The sequence below is a fragment of the Dermacentor variabilis genome, chromosome 1 (genome assembly GCF_050947875.1).
Source record: "Dermacentor variabilis isolate Ectoservices chromosome 1, ASM5094787v1, whole genome shotgun sequence".
In the NCBI taxonomy this organism is placed as follows: Eukaryota; Metazoa; Arthropoda; class Arachnida; order Ixodida; family Ixodidae; genus Dermacentor; species Dermacentor variabilis.
Genome location: NC_134568.1, coordinates 112,042,964 through 112,069,434, shown reverse-complemented (window position 1 = coordinate 112,069,434; position 26,471 = coordinate 112,042,964). Strand labels below are relative to the sequence as shown.

The 26,471-nt window shown below is 42.6% G+C and overlaps 2 protein-coding genes across 3 annotated transcripts; one reads left to right on the top strand and one right to left on the bottom strand.

Moving 5' to 3' along the window:
* The first annotated feature begins 281 nt into the window (after positions 1 to 281).
* On the top strand, positions 282 to 3,862 carry LOC142582971 (heterogeneous nuclear ribonucleoprotein A/B-like). 2 transcript variants are annotated; one of them, XM_075693175.1, is made up of 7 exons: positions 282 to 525; positions 1,638 to 1,678; positions 1,796 to 1,923; positions 1,994 to 2,146; positions 2,526 to 2,790; positions 2,887 to 3,003; positions 3,529 to 3,862. In XM_075693175.1, exons 1-7 carry the CDS (start codon positions 344 to 346, stop codon positions 3,612 to 3,614), a joined length of 972 nt encoding a protein of 323 aa, XP_075549290.1. In that variant the 5' UTR covers positions 282 to 343; the 3' UTR covers positions 3,615 to 3,862. The 2 variants fall into 2 exon arrangements, with proteins under 2 accessions (XP_075549290.1, XP_075549281.1); XM_075693166.1 differs by having other exon boundaries at positions 2,887 to 3,096.
* Positions 3,805 to 26,471, bottom strand: LOC142582981 (E3 ubiquitin-protein ligase RNF181-like). Its single transcript, XM_075693187.1, has 6 exons — positions 26,255 to 26,471; positions 26,115 to 26,165; positions 25,954 to 26,033; positions 17,506 to 17,615; positions 5,067 to 5,141; positions 3,805 to 3,913 (listed from the first exon to the last, which is right to left on the bottom strand). Exons 1-6 carry the CDS (start codon positions 26,332 to 26,334, stop codon positions 3,854 to 3,856), a joined length of 456 nt encoding a protein of 151 aa, XP_075549302.1. The 5' UTR covers positions 26,335 to 26,471; the 3' UTR covers positions 3,805 to 3,853.

Genomic DNA, 26,471 nt, shown 5'->3' with positions numbered 1-26,471 from the left:
ATGCCCGGCTTATCACAACATGGTTCACCGTAGTCTGGCAACTAATAAACCTGGTATTTCGAAAACTTTTATTACTGTCAGTTAAGTCATAATTTTGTAATTTTCATCGTTCATTCACTTTCATAATTCAAACCAATTTTTATGAGCGAATTTCAAACTGACTTTTCATGCCGCACATAAAAAACAAAAGAATAAAAAGACCGGGACGCCAAGTAATTGAACCAATGAGCGGCCTCGCTGATATCACATGACGAGTTGGTATATAAGCGAAGACTGAGCAGGGCGAGACTTCTCTACCGTGTGGTCGTCGTTGAGATCGTGTGTGTAGCTAGTTAGCTCAAAAATGGCGGACGGAGATCAGCAAGGAAATTATGGTGAGGGAGATTTTTCAGCCGATGGACAGTACGGCGAGTATAACGATGGCCAGTTCACAGACGGTCAGTACCAGCAAGAGGGCGAAGCAAATGCCCAGACAAACGAAGCCGCCCAAAATGGCTCCGATGCGAAGACTAACGAGGACGAGAGGTAAATATCTCGCTGTGGCAAACGAGTGTCCATTTTTATGCTTGAGTGTTTGCCGAGTTACTTTTGATGTTCAAAATGTTTTCTGTGATTTCTTTTCGTGTGCCCTAGTACGCTGTAGTTGCGTGTGTTATTGCGCTTGTCATACATGGCGTCGGTCGCCCCCTTTGTTCCCTCTTGAGCGTTAGCGCCATTTTGTCTCAATCCTCGGTAATCCTTCAGCCCTCATTGCCATCGGTGCCCCAAAGCCTGCCCTGTCGACGGTTCTTGGTGCTACGAACATGGTTTGCCGAGTATTTTATTAGTACTATGTCTCCAGTATATTTCTTTGGCTAATGTAGCCGGTATCGATCGGCATTCCCGCCCATTGCCTTAAGTGTACTGTGACGCTTTGATGCATGCGCGTTTTCTGAAACCTTGCTACTGTTCATCACTGTATGCTCTGAATTAACATATAGTGTTAAATTTAATGGATTCTTTACAGATAATGGTGCTGCTATCTGGAGGTGTCCCCGAGTAGTGTTAACGTAACGCTCCTAAATCGGCCGGAGCGCGGGGGCCCGTGTCTACGGTGTAGGGCTCGCGCTGTGTCGCCCATGTCGATGGATGTTAACGCTGCTTTCATTTCCGACAGGTGTGCCCAGCTCATCACACCAGGAACTTGATGCGCAGCGCTGGCACAATGGTACATTTGCTGAGTTTCTCCAAACTAAGCAATGTAATCTGTGCTACACCTTCGATGACTTCAAGCGCCTCTAGTTGTGCGCCGAATGCTTTTTCTCTCCCCTTCTCTCCCACATGGAGGATTTGCCGAAGTAGCTCGTCATTACCTCTAAGCAAGATAAAGAAGAGTAAAGCCTCAATTGCAGCGACCATATACTAACTGGAATGCCATTTTCTCAAAAGTGTCTCAATTTGCAGTTGCTGCCATTTGTAAGCTTCATTTGTTGCTGTAAAAGTCTGCACTCTGTAAAAACCAGTGTTATGTATGGCTTGTGTGTGGTCTGCAAAATGTAATGTAAAGGTAACGTAAGTAGACTCCTTTCCTCAGTGATCTGTCGCCCCTCTGCGAGTTGGCAATCGGGTTAAAGTATCAATCTCGGTTTCTCTTCTAGGAAACTCTTTGTTGGTGGCATAAGCTGGGACACTGATAACAGTAAGTGCCAGCCAGTAGCGATAGTGCAATCACCTCTTTCTCGGTGACTTCGTTAAAAAATTTTGCAGAGGTTCTTCGGGAATCTCTCGGTGCATTCATTGTCAAATTTTTTTGCAGAGGATCTTCGGGAATACTTCTCGAAGTTCGGCGTTGTCGTTGATGTCAACATCAAGACAGACCCCACGACAGGCAAATCTAGGGGCTTCGGTTTTGTCACATTCAATGCCAAGGACGCAATTGAAGCTGTAAGTTAGACTTCCTTTCTTTAAATCTGCGTTGTATGGCGGGTAGTTCTTAATGGTGTTTAACATGCAGGTGCTGAAGGCGACGCCACACACAGTGAAGGGCAAGCAAATTGACCCCAAGCCTGCAAAGGCGCGCCCCGGCATCAAAAAGATCTTTGTTGGTGGATTGGAGTCCGACATGCCAGAGGCTGACATCAAGGCCTACTTTGAGAAGTTTGGCCCTGTGAGTAAAATGTGTACCGGTCCATTAAGACCACTGTGTGGTAGACTGCCATTTATTGTGCATTTGTGGCATGTGCCTCATTAAATGGAGAGCTTAAATGAATTCAGTTGCTGCATTGCATTTGCGGTCGCAAAGCTTTGCGTGCGTTTTTTGCAGCGCCAACCACGCGGAAAAGTATTTTCACTGCCATGTGGACGCAAATATTGTGCGCAGTAAACTTTGGCTACACTGTGTCACAGGTCGGTCAATATGCATTCTGTGTGGTTGCCGCCGATATGCTAGCGCCTATTCAAACTGGGCCTCAAGTTTGAATGGTGCTTCATGTTGCAAGTGTTGTGCCCTGTTTGTGACAGTTTTAAGGATTCCACCTAATTTTTAGGTGGAGAATGTGGAGCTGCCATTTGACAAGGCAAAGAACCAGAGGCGCCAGTTCGCTTTTGTGACATTCGAGCGAGAAGACTCCGTGGAGCTGGTTTGCCGGGAGCCGAAGCAGAAGATTGGCAACAAAGAGTGCGATATCAAGAAGGCAACCCCCAAGCCCGATGCCAGAGGCATGCGTGGTGGATGGGGCGGCGGCGGCGGTGGCTTTGCAGCTGGCGGACGCGGTGGACGTGGAGGCAGAGGCGGCCGTGGACGGGGAGGAGGTAAGCTAGGCTGTTCATTTCTAGTACCAAAGTCTAGGTTTTGTCTTGTGGTTTGAAATTATTCCATTTAATTCTGTGAACAATAACTTTTTGCAGGCTACCAGAACCAGGGATGGGGCAACCAAGGAGGCTATGGTGGCGGCGGCTACGGCGGCGGCGGCTATGGCCAGGGTTATGGTGGCGGCTATGGCCAAGGATACGGTGGTGGCTATGGTAACTACGACTATGGCAGTGGCTATGGCGGAGGCTACGACTACTCCGGGTGGAACTATGGCGGCGGCCAGGGGGGTTACGGAAGCGGATACGGTAGGTAGCTGGGGGTTTGCCAGATGAGAATGTATATTTGCTATTGTTGCCGCCAAGTTGCTTGTTTCTTTTATCGCTGTGTAGTTGAATAAATGTAGCCACCCCTGTTTCTTCCCAGAGCTGGCACTTGTGCCCTTTTTTTTTGGTGGTGGCGGTGCTGGTAGCAGTGCACAAGCAACTTGTGGTGTAGTCAGTGTTCTTTGCTCCCTAACGCTATCTTAACGCTGTTGGGGCCAGTGTTAAAGCGCATCGGCAGTTGACGGTGGGGTTATTTTCTTAGCCTGCTAGTGTAGTCGGTGTTCTTTGCTCCCTAACGCTACACAACGCTGTTGGGGCCAACGCGCATCGGCAGTTGACGGGTTATTGCTAGGCAATTTGTTTTAGGCGTGGTGGCCCCGCGTTCTCCTTAATCTTACTTTCTGTTGTTTGCAGGCCAACAACAGAGTAACTACAACAAGACGCGCCGCGGTGGGGGAGGTGGCGCCGGTGGTGGAGGCTACCACCCCTACAGTCGTTAAGGGGAGCGTGTAAAACGTGATGACTGGACTTCCCATTGTGCTGCCTCCTCATATACCCCCTCATCTCCATTCAAGAAGCAAACATGGACAGATTTTGTTTTTAAGAGCGGTACTGCTAGCATCATTTCCCTCCTGTCATGTTCAGTGTTCTGCCTCCCCCTTCATCAAGAAAAACAACAAACCACTGATCTGTACATAGGACGCATTTCTTTTCACTGTTCCAGTAAAAGCTGATTTAGTCATCCAAACATGGAGTTGTGGAGTTCTTCTATGGCCTGTTGGCGCTGCTTCATTCGTTCCTGCAAAGGAAAGAAGCAGTACATTAGTGGAGAGTAATAATGCAGGGCTGCTGGTTCAGTGCCTCTGTTCGATGTGCCTTGATACGAGCTCCCACACTTGGCATATTTGCCTTGCGTGTCCCCATTAGCTGACTAGACCACAATTGTTGTGTGTTCTACTGCCGTGCTGCGTGTTTCACTCGTCGCACTTTTCCATGCGTGTGGGCCCTGTTGCTTCAAGGCACGTCGGATACCAGCGGTCCCTAATTTACTGCATGCATTAATCCTGCAGCAACACTTGCTGCAACTCGGGCTCTTACGGATTTAACACTGGGTTAGGGTTTGCTTGGTTCTGGTTTAGTTGGTTCATCCTGGAATGAAAACAACTGATGTCACAGAAGTTTCTCTTGGGACACTACACAATGCTTTTAAAATTTTGCAGGAATAGCAGCTGATAATTGCACTGGCTTGTGCCATTACACAAATTGGGTCAGAACCTAACTGGTGGTGCAGCTAAATTTTCTCCTTTGATGCATGCATCCAGGAAGCCACTGGCTTGTGCCATTACACAAATTGGGTCGGAACCTAACTGGTGGTGCAGCTAAATTTTCTCCTGTGATGCATGCATCCAGGAAGAGTCATTGAAACCCTAGAACTTTGGGCTGAACTATGCTCCTTGCTGCACTTGTAGAAAAGATGAATTAGTTAACGTTATACAAGATGTGAAAGTGCAATAGGGCCAGAAAGGGCTGTGTACACATCCCCGAAAACTTTTCAGCTAGTAGATGCTTCGTAGGGTAGAAGCACCTTTTTTCTCTTGACCTCTAGTTCTAACCCATCCTATACTGGAACTTGTGTAGTACAGAACTGGTGTGGTATGCTTGAGTGATCACTTTATGTTGTAGGAACATTTGGCCAAAGTTTGTCTGGGATTGTGCCAAGAGAACCAAAGCTCGCTAATTTGCGTAGTGCCAGGAATACTGGTGTGCCTTTCAAAAGTAGTGGCTCAACTATTGCCCTTGTTCACTGCTAATGCCATGCACTTGGACCTCTGGTACACAATTGTCCTTCCAGTGGGGAAAGTTTGGGTTTCACTTTATTGCTGAAGCTTTTATGCACTCGTGAAATTAAATCTATGTATGCCCTTGCATCAGAAGTAATGAACGTGTCTTGCCTTTTGGGCCTTAAGTTCCTCGTAGTTTGGGTCATCTGTGGGCAGCTCGTGGCGACACACGGGACAAGTGTTCACCTGCACGGTGATGGAACGTGACCAACTGCTACAGGCACGTACCCAGGATATTTCATCAGGGGGTGGTTCAAATGTGAATTGCACTGCCATTCACCATAAGGACTCGTGAACCCGAAAAAAATGAAATGTGTATCTTGGGTATGCCTGTGAGATACCTCTCCCTTACTAGGCAAACAAGGAACCACATCAAACGGAAGAACAATTATAAAACCAAAGCGTAAAATGAACATTTCTATGGTAGCATACAAATTAAAAAAGGAAAAATGAACGGCAGTTGACAACCAAGGAACATGGACCATGCGGGGTTATGTTGCTCTGCCAGCCAATCTCGGAAGCCATCAAAATTGTCTTCATGCAGCCTTTTCAGTCTCATCGTACTTGATACCTCCGGAGTGTCTGCTGTTCTTGATGAGCCTTTGCATCAACGGAAGAAATGAGGTGTGCAACAGACATGGACAAAGTGTATGGAGTCTGAGCGTTTCACTCTTCAAACGTCTACTTGCCACGGTGGCCACATTTTCAAGGGGGGTGAAATGCGAAAACACCCGTGGTACTTGGATTTAGCTGCACATTAAACAACCCCAGGTGGTCCAAATCTCCGGAGCCCTCCACTACGCCATGCCTCATGGTTTCGGCACGTAAAGCTCCTTATCTAAATCTCCAAAAGTGTGCGGTACAGTACATTTCACTCCTTAGCCCGTTTCACTCTTAAAACCACTGCCGACTGGAGTGCAACTTGACAATATACTGTATAGTTGCAGCGAAGCAAGTATTTTATTTCGAGTCAATAAAAGAATTGGGCTTTCGCCATTCCACTATAGTAAGTGAGGTAAAACGTATAAATCTGTCTAATAATTTTATTTTTGTGGTTACCGCCTGATTTTGGGTAACAGGAAAAGTTTGAAGTACGAATTACTTGCAGCCTCGCGCGAGGAACAGTGGCTGGCAGTTATGAGGGCGTTGGCGGGACTTCGCTCCAGATTTCAGTTGTATCCGACTATAGCAGCGTCCTTTGAATTAGCTCTGGAGGAACATATATTTGCGGAACAACCACAGTTATTTTGGATCCCTCTATTGCTCTACCAAGTGTCCCAACCGACTCGTATTGTTGTTTGGGAAGTTGCAAAACGATGCGTGACCGCCAGCCCCGTGCAAGCGTTTAGAGCGTAGGACGCTGTGGTTATAGACTTTCTGCGCCCACTGCGGAAGGTTAGAAAAACACCTATACATAGGCACAGCAGAGAAGTGGCTATGTCGGGCAGCTCGACTGATAACTGTAGAAGTGTCGTTCAAAACACAATTGTTCTCCACTTCCGGTAGCATTTTCTCTGCTTCCTCTTTCCTTCCTTTTTCTTTGCATACGTAGTTTCATACACAACGGTTAAGTTCGTTAAACATTCGCTTTTCCTTCCTGTTTGGCTGTTTGCCTTGGCTCTCTCGCTTAGTATATAACTTAATTTCTCAATTCCTTGCGACTCTTGTTTTTAGTTGCGAATTTTGCACGAGAAGTGCTGTACAATTGGGGAAAAACCAGATGAGGTAACGGGTGATAGTCTTATTGCTTATGGGTTTAAGAGGAAGCTTTAGCTGGGGGGTTGCTCTTATCTAAATACATGTAAAAGAACTAGTTTTTCTCGGCAATCACTGCACCAAATTTGACGAGGTTTGTTGCATTTAAAATCTAGTCACTGTTGGTTTCCAATTTTTCATTTAGATGGTCAATTATTAAAAATTGGTACAGAATCGAAAATTTTTAGAAAACGAAACTATCAAGTTTGTAACTCTAACTCGGCAAGAAAAAATAACATCACAAATATGTGAATTGCATCTGATATAGGGGACAAAATTTATGTGTTACACATAAATATGAAAAAAATATCAGTAATATGGAAATACAGCTTTTGCAGTACCCTTGTACACAATGTAACAATTTCGCATAAGATGTAAATTGACGCATCGAATTTGTTGACTTTGAATGATCTAATGGATGCCATTTACAGAACTGCAGTATCTGTTTTTGATGCAGAGTTATTAACTTATAAACTTCGTGAGTCTATTTTTTCTTAACTTTTGAATTTTTGAAAATCTTCACAAAATTCAGGCCATAAATCGAAATTCCGCTTCCAACAGTCACTAGAATTTAACTTTCTCAAGTGCAATAAATTTAATTAGGATCAGTCCAGGGGTTATCTTGGAAAATCATTTTTGCGTTTTACATGTATTTGAACAGGCCGCGCCGGATTTGTGCCCGAGCTAAAGCTTCCTCTTAAGAGTTATTGCACGGTTTGATGAAGGACGCTGTTTTGCATTATATTATTTTCCACCTTATCTAACCCATATTGCTGGTATATGGTTCTGAAGATCTGCTACGGTCGCGGCGAGCCGTCACTTGAGGAAATAATGAAGCAAAAGGAGGATGAACACGGACTGACATTTTTACTGCAGTGCATGCTCATGTACATGGCAATTTTAATAGATGCTTTTTGTACTCCAGCATTTAAACAGCATAGTTGTAGACTTCAATTCTTGCTTAGAAAGGGAACAGCTGTTGAGCGTTAAGAAAGAGTGAGCACTCCATTCATTTCCTTTGTAAAACAAACTTTTACATGCCTTGTGTTTAGAACCAATATCTTGCATAGATATGGTGCCTGTAAACCTATGTTTTCTGGTTGATACATTTCTGCATCTGCATTGTTTCACAGTAAGACAAGTCCAGCTTTCATCCTGTGCTTTTCAAATGTCCTGTCTGTATAGCAATGGTTAACCATGTTGCCTAGTTTGAACCACCAAATAGACCGGCTTTCTCTTTAAATCGTGGTACTAAGAGCACAAAGGGCACTGAGCAATGGTACTGGCATGGCCGAGATCAAATGGGAAAACCTGCCATTGCACCACCCAATTTCGGAGGCCTTGGTATCGTTCTCCACCAGTGACAAGATACCACCGACTTTCCATCTGCTGGAGGCACTGTTTACTTATGTCAAAATAAATTTTGCTCATGCACCCAGTGCATGTGACACCAGTGTTTATGCATTGTCTCCATCGAAATGTGGCTGCCGCGGCTTGGAGCAAGCCCGCGACCTTGAGCTCGGCAATGCCACTGGGCTACCGTGCTTCTACATGACCACGTTTGCTAAACCAAATGTCTAAACGAATGTGGTTTAAAAAAAAAAAAAGCTGAACGTTTTTTTGGCTCAGTAACCACACTAGCAACGAACGACAAATTCTTCTCGAGGTGGTGGATAGGTGCAGATGAAAAAATGAATGCAGGGCCCTCCACTAAAAAATGCTTGACTGAACAGGGGACCTTCAAAGTTTACAGGGTGTGGATTCTGTGAAAAAGCTGTTTCCATGTAATTAGGACCTACGGCCTATCAAACAATGGCTAGCTGCACAATTCCATCACATGTTGAAAATGCAACTACCAGACCGTGTGCTCGGAACTGGTGGAAATTGAGGCATTTCACAGATTACACCCTGTACACTTCCAATGCCAATATTATGAGCCATACATGAGTAGTGTGTACATGGTGGACAACTAAAATCCACATTGATAGCTTAGTACTTGTAAAAGAGCTTGTTATATAGTCGACACTTATGAAAGCATGCAAGATTGGCTGCCAGGTGCATTCTTCGGCAATGGATGTTAGTTTTTCAAGTGTGGACAGACAAGTAATCCTTATTCTTCAGGTGGCTAGGCAATCGAATTCTTCGAATTCTTGCACATAAAATGTGATTTGTGGTTAGAACTGTGGGAATAAGTTATACTTGTGTCACACGGCTACTTTCAGTCACGATCACGCTTGATCCAGATTGAAATTCTCAACTGCAATCGGCTCCCTTGCTTAAAGGAGCCAATTGCACTGTATGACACCAGGATTACAGTGCTAGAACAGAATTTCAATGAGGAGAACCAACTGTCAAAACCTATTCACCAATGCGTGCACAATGCTAGTAGGGAAAGCTACCAGCATGGCAAGGTAACATATTCCTTCAAAAGCCTCAAGAAGAAGCTTTAGCTCGGGCCCAACTTCGATGTCGCCTATTCAAATGCATGTAAAAATGCAGAAATGCTTTTCCGAGAAAACCAATGGACTGATCTTCACGAAATGTATTGCACTTGAGAGAGAAAGCCAAATTATAGTGACTGTTCGATGCAGAATATTCATTTAGGGCCTGAATCTTTTTAACCCTTTTAGACGCCACTTTATCCTGTTGGTTGAAAACTTACTTTCACCACATTTCTTGCATCTTCAGAAAACTCTCTACAGGAACATCAAATATGAGAACATCGACTATTTTGAAAAGCACTTATCCAGCCACTTGAAAATTATGCCTGGTGCATGACATTGCGAAAAACAATGAAAGTGAACCCGCTCCGTACAACATACTGACACTGAGTAAAAACACCTTCCCACTCATTTTGCTAAAAGATCTTGCACGTGTTATTCAAAATTGCAGCACAATTCCACTTAAAGTTGTGTGCTACACATTTTAAATATCATTAGTTTCATCAGTGCTTTTGCTGTTGATGGACTATCTTGGTGTACACAATTGTGTGTACACAGCACCTGAAAGGATTAAAAGATTGAAAAATTGGTAAGTTTGAAAACATAGAGGCAATTAATACCTGTGCACCAAGAACAGATGTCGCAGTTCTGTAGACTGCATCCATTAAAGCATGCAAAGTGGACAAGTTCTATATATCAATTTATATTTTATGTGAATTTGTAACATTGTTTACATGGATTTTGTAGAAGTCCTACTCGCATATTAGTAGTTTATTTTAGAGCCATGTATAATACATCAATATTGTCCGCTTTACATGTACTATTAGATGCAATATACAGAATTGATATTGTTTTTCAGTTGTTTACTTCATGGTTTTATTTTCTGAAAATTTGTGATTTGCAACAATGACTAAAACGTTGACGGCCTGAATCAGAAATTGGCTAACAACAATAATTAGATTTTAACATTTTCTTTTGAATGCAACAAATCTAATCAAATTTGGTGCAATGGTTGCCGCTGAGAAAAACAATTTCTCCTTCCCCATGCACTTAGATAGCCCTTAAGCTAAAGCTTTCTCTTAAAAATTTAACTTGAAGGAAGCCTGAGACAGTCTTCGTTAAATATAGCACTTGCTCTCTAAAGTCTTTCCTATCTTCATTGCAAGCGTTCTACAGCATAATCAATGTCTGTGGCAAGTGGCTAGTCATGGCCTCTCTAAAATTTTGTATGTTTAATAGCACATAAATGCAGGTTGAATTTTTTGGCGCAATTCAAAACTGCGATTCAAGGGTTTTCCCAATTGTGAATTAAAATGACGGATAGGATGCTGTTTGTATGGAACTAAGTGTGTGCTATTCCAAGCTGTATGTCTTGGTCAGCGCTATCTTTTCACTGCTCATAACGCAATGACTAAAGCGTCGCTTATATAGTTGTAGTGTGCACTGAGAAATGCCCAAATCAAGCTTTTCCAGCAAGGTTAGTTTTGTGTAGTTTCTCAGCCAGAAACTAGCTAGCTGGAAGCAGAGCATGGTAGAGTGGTTTGGGTGATATTTTTGTTTCCATTCTGCATCAAGCCCTTTCATTTTTGAAATCATGTAAACTGCTAACAGGAAGCTTTGTGTCCCCCCCCCCCCCCCTAAGGTGAACTCAAATTTCTCTATTCAAATATATGAGAAACTCAAAGTTTCATATGCTCAACAAACGTTTGTTGCATTTAATAGAGGATGTTGAATTCTACCAACGGTAGAAAGCAGAATTTTATTATTGACCATCGAAAAAAATTCAAAGCGAAAAAAATTCAAAGGTTCTGGCATTTCTGTTAGCAAAGACTTCTGCCACGCCACACGCTTGTCACAGAAAAAATTGATTGAATTCGGAAAGGCTAGCGGACAGAAATATGTGCTATGGCTTAACCGTCTACAAATTGACAAAAAAAATTACGTTTACTGTCCGGTAACTGATCGAGTCTGCGAAATCCACACAAACTAGCTTCGTTCAACAAATTCTGTCCCAAATGCACCTTCTGATGGCCCTAGCAATTCACAAACATAGCGGAGTCGTGGCCCGGTGGCAAAAAATGTTTCTCTTCTGTATTCAAATATTCGCAGCGTATGCAACAAGCGGGATGCTTTATCTTCTGTCGTCGACACGTGCAGTGCAGATATTGTTATCCTGACAGAGACATGGCTTTCTAGCAAAATTGAAGACCGTGAAATTTTGGAATGCGAGGGTGTTTACCATTTCTATCGACATGACCGTGATGTGCGGTGTGGTGGCGGTGTACTTATCGGTGTTCGTGATTCGATTACCGCTGCTGCAATTGAGCTTGCGTCACCATTAGAGCTAGTGTGCACACGCGTAGGCTTCGAACGCAAAAATTTTATCATTTGCATCGTTTACAGGCCCCCTTCCTCACCTAACACATTTTGTTCAGACCTTCACGATGCCTTAAATAGTCTAATTTTACGGTTCCCTTCCACGCCACTAATACTCCTTGGGGACTTTAACTTTCCTGGCATTAACTGGCATACTGATCCCCCTTCAACCCAAGAGTGCTGTTCTGAATATTCTGAATTCATCAGCCTTTGCCTCGATTTTAACCTGCACCAGCTTGTTCTGAAGCCTACTCGATGTTCTGCACACTCGGCTAATATCCTAGATTTAATCCTTACTACATCCCCGGAATTTGTTTCGCCCCTAACTTACCTACCGGGTATTAGCGACCATTGTATAATCCAGTGTAATTTGCAATTAACCATCCCATCTGTTACCTCGTCGAAAGTTATACGTGATTACAAAAATGCTGATTTTGCTGCAATTAATAACGAACTAGAAACTTTCATCACTGACTACATTCCAAGTTTCCACACTTGATCGGTTGAAGAAAACTAGTCAATATTCAAAGAAAAAGCCAACTCCTTAATTAACCGGTACATCCCGCAAAAATGTATTTATTCTGATTCTCGTGCACACTGGTTCAACTCGCGTTTTAAACGTTTACTGAACAAAAAGAAAAGGCTTTTGCGATGAGCAAAATTAACTGGCAATCATGATCGTTGGAATGCTTACACAATAGCACTGAGCGACTACAAGAATGCTGTAGCAGAGTCCAAAACAACATTTTATGAGCACACGTTGCCTTCTTTTTTGAAAGACAACCCACAGAAATTTTGGAGTGTGGTCAATGGTAAAAAATCTAGTGCCATTGAACTGTGTGATCTTAACGACGAACCTGTCGATCGGAGTGTCTGTTGTGAAGTATTGAATGACGCGTTCATCTCTGTATTTTCGGATTCTGTGCTGTGCGCAAGCACTGTTTTTTCTGATGTGCATTATTTTCCAATGCTTCCTATTACCATTGACCTTGATGGCGTTGTAAAGTTGATACAGACCTCAAAAGTTTCTGCATGCAGTGGAGTAGATGGTATCAACACGAAATTTCTTAAGGGAACTATTACTTATTCATCTATAATTCTGAGCGAAATCTTTGCTCCAGTCACTTCAAACCACCATCCTTCCGAATGATTGGAAGGCAGGGATGGTGATTCCCAACCATAAGTCTGGCAGTCGGTACTCCCCACTTAATTACAGACCTATATCCCTAACCAGCGTTCCCTGCAAATTAATGGAGCACATAATTTACTCACACCTGGTTTCATTTCTCGAGTCAAACTTATTTTTCACCCCCTACCAACATGGATTTAGAAAACACATTCCTGCGAAACACAGCTTTTGTCATTCACTAATGATTTATTCCAGGCGATGGATGCTAACGTTATTATTGACTGCATTTTTTTAGACTTCGCCAAAGCATTCAATACTGTTTCACACGAATTACTTTTAAAGTAACCTCAACATTGATCCTAACGTGCTTGCTTGGATCAAGTGTTTTTTGTCTAACCGTTCCCAATTTGTTTATGCTAACGAATACTTCTCTTCCACTGGTCGAGTAACCTCCGGTGTACCTCAAGGCTCGGTTCTAGGACCATTATTATTTTTAATTTATATTAATGACCTCCCAGACCAAATTAAATCATCAATTAAGTTATTCGCCGATGACTGTGTTCTCTATCGTGTCATTTCTAACTCTGGCGACTGCGATACTCTTCAATCAGACATTGGCATAGTAACATCATAGTGTGCTAGATCCCAAATGAAGCTCAATTCTAATAAATGTAAGGCGATGCGTGTGTCCCGTGTTGTAAGAAATACCACCCTTCCTACGTACAATATTAACAACATACCTGTAGAAAATGTATCATCATATAAATATCTTGGTATCTACATTACGCACAATCTTACATGGAACATTCATATAAATTACATTTACGATAACGCAAATCGCATGCTTGGGTTTTTACGCCGTAATTTTTTATCTGCAACTGCAGCTGTCAAGTTATTTCTGTACAAATCCTTAGTGAGGCCTAAACTTGAATATGCATGCTCCATTTTCGACCCTTCTACTCTAAAGCTAAAATACACCATCGAAACCATTCAAAACCGAGCTGCTCGTTTTATTCTTTCGAATTATTCTCGTCATGCAAGTGTCTCATCAATGAAACTAACCCTTGACTTGCCTAACCTAAAGTTACGTTGTAAATACTTTCGCCTATGCCTTTTTCACAAGATTTATTACTCTAACGAAACACTTAAGGATGAACTAATCTCCCCGCCATCATACATATCGTCACGCACGGATCATCGTTTTAAGGTTGAAGTTCCAACTTGTCGCACCAACGTTTATTTTGATTCCTTTATACCAAGAACGACGAATGACTGGAACCGCCTCCCTGCCTCCATCACTGCCATTTCTGACGCCACAAACTTCAAGAATATTGTTAACGAATATGTTTGTAATAATCACCACTCCTCTCTGTAATGCCTCCGGGCCTTGAGAGTATGACAATAAATAAAAATAAATAAATTTTATGAAAATTGCTGAAAGTTGGTAATAAGAAAAATGTAAGCACAAAGTTTACAAATCCATAGCTGTGGACCAAAAAAAGATTGCAAATCTGTAAACTGCATCTGTTAGAGCGTCTCAAGTGGATATATGTACTTACAGCTTACGCAAAATTGTTGCAATGGCTATAAGGGTTTTGCCTTCTCATTAGCATTCTAAGATTGTGTGCCACTCAGTGTGAGGTCACAGGTTCGGTCTCAGTCAAGGCCCTCCCATTCTGATAGGGTGGGAATGCAAAAATGCTCCTGTACTACGCATTGGGTGCATGTTAAAGAACCCCCAGGTGGCTGCTACAGCATGCCTCATAGTCAGATTGTGGTTTTGGCATGTAAAGCCAATTGGCATTTATGAAGCTTGTCTTGCTTGTTACTTGTTGCACAATCACAGTGGCTTGGTTCATGTAAACAAACATGGATGCAATATAGCTAAGCCCTTTTGTTTTTTGGTTATGTTATCTCTTTACATGAGCTGCAGGGAGGTCCACCTGGTATTCTTACTTGCCCACTGCATGCATGCTTGAGCAGGGAGAAGTTGGCTAGAGTTTTGTGCATTCCTTTGGAAATGATTTCAGAGAGAAGTTCAGCAAAGACATCAGGGTGTTTTGTAAAGGTCACTTCAAATGACAACCCGCCACTTTTCCTATCTGCACCTTTTGTGCATCCTTTAATGCAAAATGGTTCATGTGCAACTTCTTGGTTGGACTGTACACCTTCAGACTCAACTGGATATTACAGCCACTATCTGAAGCTGTCAATGTGCCTCAAGATGCCATTGCTTTGTACACAAGCAACCTGATAGACAATCTCTTGGTTTGAATTTGGGCAATGAATTCAGCTGGACCCGCCCAAGCAAAAAATGTACATTGGTAAGTGCCCGACCCAAGCCTAATACTAAAAACAGGTGGCTAGTCTAAGCTAATCTACACATCAAATTTGGATATACTCGCTGATCTCATGTCCAACGTGGCGTGTCCCATTTTCATACAGGGTCACTATTTGTTATGAGCTTCATCCACTTTACCCAGTCATTTACCTAGTCCTCACTTAACTTCTTGACTGGAGGATCTTCCTCTATATATTATTGCCTTGACATGTTGTCATAGACAGACCATGTTTTTCTGTACGGGGTCAGACCAGCTCAGTGATTAAAGGAGCACCGACATGAATCTTGTTTCTCACTTAACTCCGTAGCCTCCAGTTCTCAAGGATGCAATAGACTGGAACACTGCTTTAGACATGGAGCAGGTGGTGGTCACAAGGTGTCACAAAGTGTTTGCATGTGCCAATCGGCTTGGTGCAGTGGTTGAAGGCTGAACAGAGACTATTGCTGTTGCTGCATGCTGCCAAATCGGTGACCTTTCCATCCTTCTTAATATTGTGTTTTTACACATTCAATTTCGTTTTCTGCTGCTGCGTATCAGATAATATGCCTAGATTGACTTAGCCTTCTCTCCCCTCTCATCCTGTCAAGTGCTCAGTGGATTCAGCTTCTGGTGGCATGGTCACAATGTGGGTGAACGCACGTCAGTCGTGCGTTGTGCCATGTTACTGCCACCACCACTTTCCATATGTAGCCACTTCCCTGCTTCACATTCAAAACATTGGCACATGTTTTGAACTAGTTCCATAAATAAAAAGGTAAATAATTTTGTTGTGCTCTTGAGACCATAATTACTATGTCACAATCTAGAAAGAAACAGAAGTCTTTTTTTGATCGCACACTCTGTATAAATTAAAATGAGAATTTTCTCACTTCCCCTGTCCATTCTACATGATCTACATGACTTTCCAGATGTGATCGAAAGAGTCGTCAGTATTGTTTTGAGCATTCCCACGGGAATAGATTTAGTAACGTGCCAGTGATGAGCTTCATCTATTAAAATAGCCAGAAAAGCATGGCAGGGCGCGCCACTAGTCTTTCAGACAGTGACAAAGTGCCGTACTGTACAGGGAGACATCCTTTTTCTGAACTTCTCCTGTACACCTGCTGTTTCTTAGACAAGCTCTTTTCATGAAGCTGCACTCTAGAGATTCACATAAGTTAAGAACAAGAATTATGTTGAACTGGACTTTCAGCTTTGACTATCTTTAACTGAACCTGACATCAGCAACCTCTTATAGCAACACCACTTTTATCACTGATGACAAGTGACTTTGCAAACAACTAAAGCACAACTCTGGCACTTACTAATCTAGAATGATTTTAACTGTTATGGCTCTAGCTTGGCATCTATTCTTGTACAGATGTTTGTAATAAAAATGAAAAAATATATTCATAGCCTTTGGACTGATCAGTGTCACATTAGAAAATTTCACACAGCTGTATTATGTAATCACTACAGGTGGTATTTTGGAATGTACACCTCCCCACCTTTCCAAAAGAAATCCTAGCAATATGCTATAGATGGCTACAGTTGTTTCAAGTGCAAATAATTGCTTTACACTGTAAACTAAGCATCACTGGAAAGCTAAATAGCCTGTAGAGATAACTAGAGCTAGTTAAGGTTGTAGTTGTATTCGTAAGGCTGTCAGTGGAATTTTTGTGCAGTTATGATCATATAGGAACAGAGGGGCTCAATCGCAGTTTGGTAACTATACCACAGGAGCTAACAGTCACTGTAGATAGGGAATGTGTAGGGTGTGTAGAGGAGTGGGTGTTCTTTTATAAAAGGAAGCTCAATGTAATGTCATTAAATGCTTGTTTATGTTAAAGCAAATAAAGGAAGGAGTGAAAGTGGAGGAGAACGTTAAGCTGCTCGCAGTGTTGTGCTTTGAAATGTGCTCAATCATTCTTCTTGTGTGTGGAATCACTATACAGGCTTCTATCCGCAACTTGTAAATTTGTTCCTGTCTGAGTTTTTCTTCTCAAAAATGTCTTCCAAGTACCATTTCAGCCAGCAGAAGAAAATTCTGGCCTTGCATTCCGGGCCATATACTGAATATATCACCTTTATGGATATCACTTTCAAATAAAACCATTTTATTATGCTAACACACAGAAACATAAGTACACAGGTGTCCAGAAGAAGAGTGTCCCAAAATTGGAGATTGTGCTTCAGTGCACATTAATTGGCTAAGCGGATGTGGCTACAGGAATACTACTCACTCAGCGGCATTTTCACATCCTGTGGTTCTTGAATGAATTTTATAAGATGCCCATTGCTCCGGTGAGATGTTGCGCTGGAGGTGAAAGTATTCTCGCAAGTGACCAATTGAGAATGCACTCCTGCTGTTCTGATTAGGTCTGATTTACCAAGAGTGGGCCATGAGTGGACCATACCAAAAATAAGCAAGTCAATGCCTATGACTGTAGGCATTAGTGTTATAGTCTCACTGGCTTGCTGTGAAATATGTTATTAACCTAGCTTTGTTGTACAGTTTATATACAGACCAATTTCAGCCATGGAAGTATGCAATCATCATGGAAGTAGTGGCAGCAGGGCAGCTCCGTCACAACTTCTTCATGGCCAAACTCCTTCAAGCAGACAGGGCATTTTTTACCTGCACAAACATTTACAGTCACTCTGCTTCACTCAATCGTACATATGTAGGCATAAGCACAGCCAACATGACATGTTCCTTGCATGCCAACTGAAAAGATGATATGACAGTACTGCTACCATGACAAGCCCTTTTTGTAATTGTTGAGCATGCTTTTACACATGGCTATTTTGTCCATCTGATAGTGGGTCTAGTGATAAGCAATGAGAGATTACAAATGGTGCATGCTTGTGCTTGGCACTAGCGTGTCATCACGGGAGCCACACCAACAGATTTCAATTCACAGAAACCCCTTGCATGGCACATACCTGGTGATCTAAATAGTGGCTGAGCCACCTGCGTGTTGACACACTACCTTGCAGCAAAGATAGGTGTATTATTAGCATTGGTAAGTAGGCTTTTTATTTTTTCTGGGTGTATTGTCCACAACTTATAATTTGACCAAAAAGTTGTGGCCTGTCTAAGGGAGTCAAACTCCATCACCACCATGAGCTGTAACCTGGGTGAAGTGCTGAGGAGTTGGGACTTTGTAACAGGTGGCAACACCGCACATGCATATTTACGCTTACAAAAATTTGTGGAGTAGATAAGCTGTCAAGACCTGGCATTTGAAATAATTTTTCATGCTATCAAAGGGCTAAGCAGTTAAGCAATCAATGTGCATTTATATCCAGCCTATAATGGTATAATGTACATTTTTAATTGGAACTTGTTTAAAAAAATCACAAAGAAAATACAGCACAATTCAGCCTGTTCAGGTGGATTACGTAAAGAGGCAGACAATACTTGCTTGACTAACTGCAACATCCACGTAGCTAATTTAGAGATTCTCAAAATATATTTTTGGTTATTCTGTTAAGGGCATATGTTGAAGTTGCTAAATTAAATGCGATCAATGGGGAAATCATGTCTGCTTAGCAAACGTCTGAAGACACACAACTCTTGAGGCATTTGTCTAATATCGGTGTCGCACATGACTACTTTCAATTGCGATTAAGCCCAGTCCAGACCAAAATATCCTGATCGAACTTCTTGTCCACGATTGGCTCCCTCTTGTAGCTTGTGCAATGGAGCCAATTTTTTTATCGTGATCATAAGTGCGTCGTGCGACACCTGTGTGACTATTTCCCTCCACACTCATTGAGCGCTGATCACTGGTGATTAATGAGCATGGAGGCCTGTTTTGAGAGTTTGCTGCTGGGATAGTTGATACATGGTACTTATTTGCAGAGCTGCTGGTTTCTTGCACTCTGTAGTAGGTAGCTTGAAATTATATATAGTCTTCATTTCCATGTAGTTGTTTCTATTATGTGGGTCCTATAACATCCTGCAGAAGTGTGCCCACTGGTTGTGAAGACCCTCTTTTTTCACTGTAATGACATTGCATTCATAAATACCCATGTCTTATTTCAATAGCATCGCAAACAACTCTTCAGAGTACCCGAACTCTCCAGGGTCTTGTGCTATGTCCAGCTGGCTTTTAAATATGCGCCCATACAGCAGAGTACATACTAACTGTTTATGACCCTCCAAGACCTCTCAATGTGCGGCACAAGCCAGCCAGAATGGAAACGTGATGGAAGTGCTACTAGAGCAACCAAGTAGAACACAAAAGAAATGTTTTTTGAAAAAACTGCAATGTGTACCTGGGCTGGTATAACATAGCAATTCCTTATGGTCGATTTTACAACATTTTTTATCGCCCTCGGCCCGTGACTGGCCTATTGTGGTGATAATGTAGGCGGAGCGCAGCTCGGACCACTGACAATGCACGAAAATTGGAATAAAACCATTACATTATACCGGCCCTGGGCTTCAGCAGATTGCAGAACTGCTTTGCCTAATGGCACGTCAGCCATAAGTGTTGACTTGACTCGTGATAGCTCAAGGAATTTTTGAGCTAGAGCTCTTATATTTGCAGAGCTTTGCATTGAGAGAATGGGGAACATTTTGAATATTCCAAATTTTTCTTGATTCCTTATTAACTTGATATAAACGTTTGGAAAAAAATGTGTATTTTACAAATTAAATTTTGCATTAGTGATAAAAACTTCAGTTCTAAAACTTACACACTTTAAAAGAATGTTTAGTTAGGTTAATTTCCTTGTATGACATATTCTAATGTAATAGCTTTCTCGCACACACAAAAAAATATATACAAAGACCTCATAAAATTGGAATTTTTTCCATGGTAGGGGAGAAAATTAAAATGTGCTACAATATACCTCAGTGTTCCAATTAAGTTTATAAAGTCACCCTCTAGTCATACAACATGATTTTTGCTGTAATGCCGATGCATGTTTTAGCAGATCTCGAAAGCAGTGCTAGCCTTAGGATTTCTGCTAAACACACATGACTTCGTGCATGGCTCTAATTTTGCAATTGCAACATGTGCCCTAAAGTGAATAATTAAAAGGCTAACTGGTGAACCTTTTTTGATTAGATATCTAAGCACTGCTATTTCTGGTGCAGTCACCTAAAGAAAATTCTGGAAAAGGTGGAACAGTGCTATGTGGCAGAGGCGTTGATTTTAAAAATATGTTCCAAGTAGGGGCGTAGCCAGGAGGGGGGGGGGGAGGCGCTTCTAGGGCTTCAGCTCCACCCGAAATTTTCTCGTGCTGTCATGCACTGCCGACCAAAACAACCCCCGGCGCTGGAAATCACTGGATTTTGCCTAGAATGTATTTTTCACGCTCGAAGAGACATTTCGGCGCGAAGATTGTGAACTCGGGTTGGATTTCGTGGCAACCCATGCACCTGGAGTCACATAATGAAAAGAGCCCCATCCGAGCACAAGGTTTCAAGGCCGTTTTGATGGCGAGCGGGCTCGTTGTGGCATCTCGCGGATGCCGCGGAATCTACGGAGAGCATGGATTTCAATTACGAAACTTTATGGGTATAAAGATCGCATAAACTTTTGATGCGAAAGGTGCACTGACATTTCCAAAGTCGTGATTTAGATTTTATTAATTATTAAATTATGGGGTTTTATGTGCCAAAACCACTTTCTAATATGAGGAAAGCCGTAGTGGAGGACTCTGGAAATTTCGACCTTCTGGGGTTCTTTAACGTGCACCTAAATCTAAGTACATGGATGTTATTTGAGATTTTCAATTCCGGATCTTTGTGCATTTAATGTTGTCATAAACATTTGACGCCAAAGGTGCATTGACTTTTCTAAAGTCGTACATCAAACCATACGAGACAAGCCAAATCAACACACTATCAGACAAGTTGACCAAGCATGCAGCGAGGTCCGATGAGACGAAGCGTTGTGATGGTTCATTTGTACCTTCATGTCACAGAAAAGAATATCAAAATTTTTTTTCACCTGTGCCAAAGCATCCATGTCGAGACACTATATAAAGCTAGCAAAGCTAACTACGTTCTTATTTATTTTTTCCACTTTGACTTTTATTCACGAGGACACATTGAGCCTCTTTAATTTTCTTGTTCTTACTAAGCGCGGGCTGCCAGAGCCAGCCAGAGGTCATGCATTCTTCACGTGTTGTCCTTACAACCACGCGGCGTACTTCGGTGCACAATGGTTTTTCTCTGGCCGAGTGGATTTTGGCCTTACAGACTTTTGGACACCTTCTGGCTAGCTGACGAGAAAAAGAAGCAATGGTCGCTCGCTGCCACCACTGCCGGGTGTCGACGGACTGCAACGCGTTTGCTTGAGGGCATCACTTTCATTTCGATGTTATTGCAACCTCTCTGGAAAGTCTTTTGTCTCGCCAGTGTAGGATAACGACCAGCATGCATATGGTTCTCTGTGGACCAAACGTCTTGCGTTTCCTTCGATATTTCTTTGGTAGCCACATTAGGTGTATAAAGTAGGCATTCGATTGTGGCCAACATGCTTTCCTTCGCGTTTTTTCATTTCGGTGCTCCTGCCCCACAAAAGAAAAAAAAAAGGATGTGTCGCAGCGAATAGTCGCATGGTGAAAGTTAGATTTTGTTAGTACTTCTTTTGCGGAAAGGAATGGGCCACGGCACTCTTCAATTGCCGGATACTCTGTTTGATTGCAATAGCAATTATATGGACACTCAAGCTGCATTCCTGTTGTCGCCGTCATGTTCCGTATGAAGTCCAAGGGCGATAACACCGTCACCATGCGCCGCATGATTTATGTGCGAGTGAAAGCGTAGGTGAGAGGGATGGGGTGAGCTGACAATGGTGGGTGGGCAACGAAGAAAAGCGGGGAGGAAGCGCGCCGCATTGGAGCGAGTGGAGGGAGGTGGGGGGGGGGGGCTTAGGATTCTGTTATCTGTGAATCTGATTACGCAACGTGTTTATTTGCCTTGTTTGATGCAATATACAGGGTGTTTCAGCGAACTTTAGCCAGAGTTTACAAATGTGCCGATGCACTTTAAGATGGCGCGACCAAATGCATGTTGGTTCCTTTTGTATGCAGTGTGTCATGCTATTTCTGTATTTTGTTTAATTAGATAATTAGTAAAGATTGATCTGTTTATGAAGCAACGAAGCTAGGAAAAAAATTCCAATTAGAAAGTTGTAGAGCGGTTTGCAAAACGTTTTAATAAACAGTTTCTGTCTTTCTATTAGGTATTAGTTTTTTTACAGCTTGCTGTGGGGATACCCGAAAAAAAAAAAAAAAAACATACCCAACGTGACATCCCCGCTGGCGCGTCGTGATTTCACTGCTCCCAAGCATTCTGCGCACAAACAGCCATAGGTATGCTGCCGCTTAAGAAGCAATAGGGCAGCGATGCAAGCGTTGGCTGTTCGATTTAAGCTAGCAATCGTTATCGCTCGCGCTGCATAAAGGGACTGACTGACGTGGTGGTGGGGGTAGGTGGTAGTTCCAGGCAGCGATAAACAAACTATCGTGCATCGGCTGTTAGAGTGCGAGAAATTTCGTGATACCTTTTTCCAACGAGGAAAAAGCAGACATGATCCTTGTCCTAGGAGCTGCAAGCGGACAGAGATGTCAGGCTGCAAGAATATTTCAAAGCTGGCACCGGGGTACGTGACCGAGCCGGATGACAATATTCAGTACCTACGAGTCGCTGAAGCAAACCAGAAGCTTCACAAGAAAGAGGCAGAGAACTTCAGTCATAAATAATGAGGTTCGCTCCAACGTTTTGTCTTTCATGGCAGCTAATCCACACGCTAGCACGCGCAGCGTGGCGCACAGCTCGGTGTGTCCAACTCAACTACCTGGAGGATTTTTAAAACAGCTCGACTGCACCCCAATCCTCTGCAGTTGCATCAATGCCTGGAGTCAAGGGATCTCCAAAAGAGACTAGACTTTAATAATTTCTGACTTTCTCATCAAGGTACTCTGGATTGACGAGGCGAACTTTTCCCAAAATTGCCAAGTAAATATCCACAATGCACACTATTGGAGTGAGCAAAATCCCCACTAGTAGCTAGGAATATGCCACCACCCATATCAGTGGTCTTTTAACGTTTGGTGCGGAATATGTGACAGCACAGTCCTTGGCCCAGTGTTATTTAACAACACTCTGACTGGCATTAGGTATGTAAGTGAGTTCCTCAAAGGCCCGATTGAAGACTTCTGCTGCAACATGCCACTAACCCGGCTTGACGCAATGTGGTATCAGCGCGACAGGGCCCCAGCCCACACCTGCAGTCAAGCATGAGCATGGCTTGATGTTACCTTCCCAGGGCAATAGATAGGAAAAAATGGGCCTGTCCTCTGGCCAGCAAGGTCACCTGGCCTCAGCCCTCTTGACTTTTTCTTGTGGGGCTACATTAAGGATCACGTAAACACGATGGCAATGACGACTCCAGAAGCCTTGCTGGAGAAGATAATTGAAGTCTGCCACATCATTTCACAGACGGTGCTCAAGACAGCAACAGCGAGCCTTCTCAGAAGATCCCAGTCTTGTATCGCTGCAGAAGGTGACCTATTCGAACACTTGCTGGGAAAGCGCACGAAAAATAAACGTAAATTCAGTAAAAGACGGCGTCTCGTCATTCAAGATACTCTTATTCTACCATTTTCATCCTTCTGAAAACTGAGTTTTTTTTATTTAGGGATGTTCAATTTCCTTACAGCTATGCGAAGTGACGAACTTGTTGCTTCCGGAAGCACAAGCGATAACAGCTTTGTTTGCTCATCGCTATAACGAACTGTCGCGAAGGGAGCACCTCGCTGGTATAAATGGGACAGCCAACACCTATGTTGCTGTCGCCTTTTAAGTGGTGGCACGCCTATGGCTGTTTGTGCGCGGAACATTTGGGAGCAGTGCAATCAAGACGTGCAAGCAGGCATGTCACGTGGTGTTTTGTATTTCGCGGGCATCATCAGTAAGCTAAAATACACTAACCCCCGTATTCAGAGATGCAACTTAAATTGAATCCCTTGCTTGACTTGATCTAAGTGACGCCTATCGTGAACGCGCCGAAGGAAACGCAGTGAGCGTCTTTGGGCAAGTTAACGCCAGGCGTCATCTAAATCAAGTCAAGCATGGGCTCCGACTTAAGTTGCGTTTCTGAATACGGCGGTAATACTAAATGGATAGAAATACAGAAACTGTTTATTCGGACGTTTTGCGAACCACTCTGCAACTCTTTGATTGGAATTTTTTTCCTAGCTTCGTTACTTCAGAAGATGGTTAATTAAGCTTGACTAAAGATCTTGCTAAGCAAAAATACGAAAAAAAAAATAGTGTGACACACTAAATACAAAAGCAAGCAACATGCATTTGGTCGCGTCGCCTTAGAGTGCATCGGCATATTTTTAAACTCTGGCTAAAGTTAGTTGAGACACTGTGTATACACTGACTTTTGCTTAGATACGTAGATTTATTGGAGACTTATATGTATACTTAAATACCTTGTTGCCGAGGTTCTGTGGATACATTCAGAGAACTTTGTTTTAAGTGACACTATTTTGCCCTTTATCAAGCTTTATCTTCGCATTTGTGTATTCTATCGTATCTTAACATTTCTAATGTATATTTTGCAGAAATCCTGCTTTTTATGTGTGCTCTCTGTTGCGACTATAATTTCGGTGCAATTACAATACACGACTAGTGACAGCTGCTCCTGCGCAGCACATTGAAACGAAGGACAGCGTCATTGAGATTTATCCTTGGCCATTGCATATGTACAAATATGTAAACAAGGTTCTTCAATGACAAAGTTCCATTAAAATATTTGTGCTCAACTCGTTCATTTCACGGCCTTTTCATTTATCATATCAGCGGCATGCACTGCTTTGCTGATTTCGAACTGATATAGTTCTAAAGTTCATGTGATATTTTCTTTACTTATTTATAAAAAAAAAAGTAGAAGCATTGATATCAGTTAATGGCACAATTTTCGGAACATACCAATATATTCTTTAATGAAAAAATACATATCTTACTTGTCAGTGTGCAGCATCCAAGAATTCGTTTGCAGCATTTTTGGCTATGGCAATGCTGTTATTATTCATGTATTTGATCCCTCGACAAATTCTGTAAGGAGCAGGCCGAACTCCCAACGTGAGCCCCCCCCCCGAACGAAATTTCTGGCTGCGCCACTGGTTCCAAGTATTAAAAAAAGAAAATTGTGTTGTACATGAATAGCATGTTAATGCATACAAATTAAATCAATCTCTTTTCCTAGCATGCAGATTGGCTTTCCTTGTTACAAATATACAATCAAATTAAGTTGATCAGGACTAGCACTGCAAATGACAAACACTTTTCCTGGAACAAACATTGTGTTTTCGGGCATACATGCAGTGAATGCTGCTGTTCAGCAAGCAGTACTCATTTGAAGTTGCAAAAATGATTGATTCAAGCTATGATGTAAGCAAAGGTGACTCATGAGCACTTAAATAGGTGATCCATGTAGCAGAGGAAAGTTTCAATGCTAAGAATCACTGTTTGTTTATGTTACGCGCATTTAGCTGCACAGCTACACCATATGCCCATTTTATACGTAGCCAGGTAGTATGTGCCATAAACTATTGCATATGCACATTATGTTCACAGGCACCTTGCCAGGCTATTTTGGACTGCGGCCAAACTAGATGTACTTCTGGCAGTACTATGCACAATACATTTTACGTTTGTGGACGTTGTTCTTTTTTAAATTTCTTTTTCTGTGCAAGGCAGACATTGACGCATGCAATAAACGCATTTGGTGTAGTAGGTGCCCTTCAATGTATTATTGCTTGACATAGGTGCCAAATGAATATCGTGCAAGTATGGCACCAATTCAGTGATATTGTTGGGCTACAACGATTAATAGTCAGCGACCATTCTTTAGCATTCTCTATTGCTATGAACACTTCATTCATTAGATATAGTATTCTTGTCCCAAGTAGCAATATATGCCGCTAAATCTGCTTACCTGTTTCAACAGGGGCCCGTTTGAGCGACTTAATTGCTTGCTTGGACGCTGGCGGCTTGTGCGGCTGGTCGGGAAATATCCTAATAGAATATGTACAGATACTTCAGTTCGCGTTGCAGCGAGTGACGTCAATATCGTTAATGACAGCGACATTCACTTACCTATGGTACTCCATATCAAATCTGGCTCCGAATCCACCATCAATTAGCAATCTACACGGAGAAATACAGCAGTTTAAGTATTGGCCTACGTAGTTGTGCAAGTCATCGCGTTACGATCGGCGCGTACAAAGTAGCTGTACCTTGCCAGATGAAGCAGGTGGTCTGGTTGCTGTCCTGGGCCCAACGGCTCGCAGTCGTGCTCATCGAAGTACGATGCCATTGTTAACAGCTGATGGCAATTTTTAATGAACAGATCTCAGCTGTGGTAAAGACTGCCGGCTCACCACGCAGAGGAAGCGTCTGCTGCTGCGCGTGCTACGCTATGCGAGCCGAGCACCTCGCGTGAAAACTTCCTTG

Bases quoted from the DNA above. Each gene is read 5' to 3' on its own strand.
- LOC142582971 (XM_075693166.1), top strand. From the start codon at position 344: ATGGCGGACGGAGATCAGCAAGGAAATTATGGTGAGGGAGATTTTTCA. The intron at 1,679-1,795 runs GTAAGTGCCAGC...ATTTTTTTGCAG, and splicing joins AAGCTGGGACACTGATAACA to AGGATCTTCGGGAATACTTC. The intron at 3,097-3,528 runs GTAGGTAGCTGG...TGTTGTTTGCAG, and splicing joins GGGTTACGGAAGCGGATACG to GCCAACAACAGAGTAACTAC.
- LOC142582981 (XM_075693187.1), bottom strand. From the start codon at position 26,334: ATGGCATCGTACTTCGATGAGCACGACTGCGAGCCGTTGGGCCCAGGA. The intron at 26,034-26,114 runs GTAAGTGAATGT...ATATTCTATTAG, and splicing joins TTTGATATGGAGTACCATAG to GATATTTCCCGACCAGCCGC. The intron at 5,142-17,505 runs GTCTGTATATAA...ATCACCGTGCAG, and splicing joins TACTTCCATGGCTGAAATTG to GTGAACACTTGTCCCGTGTG.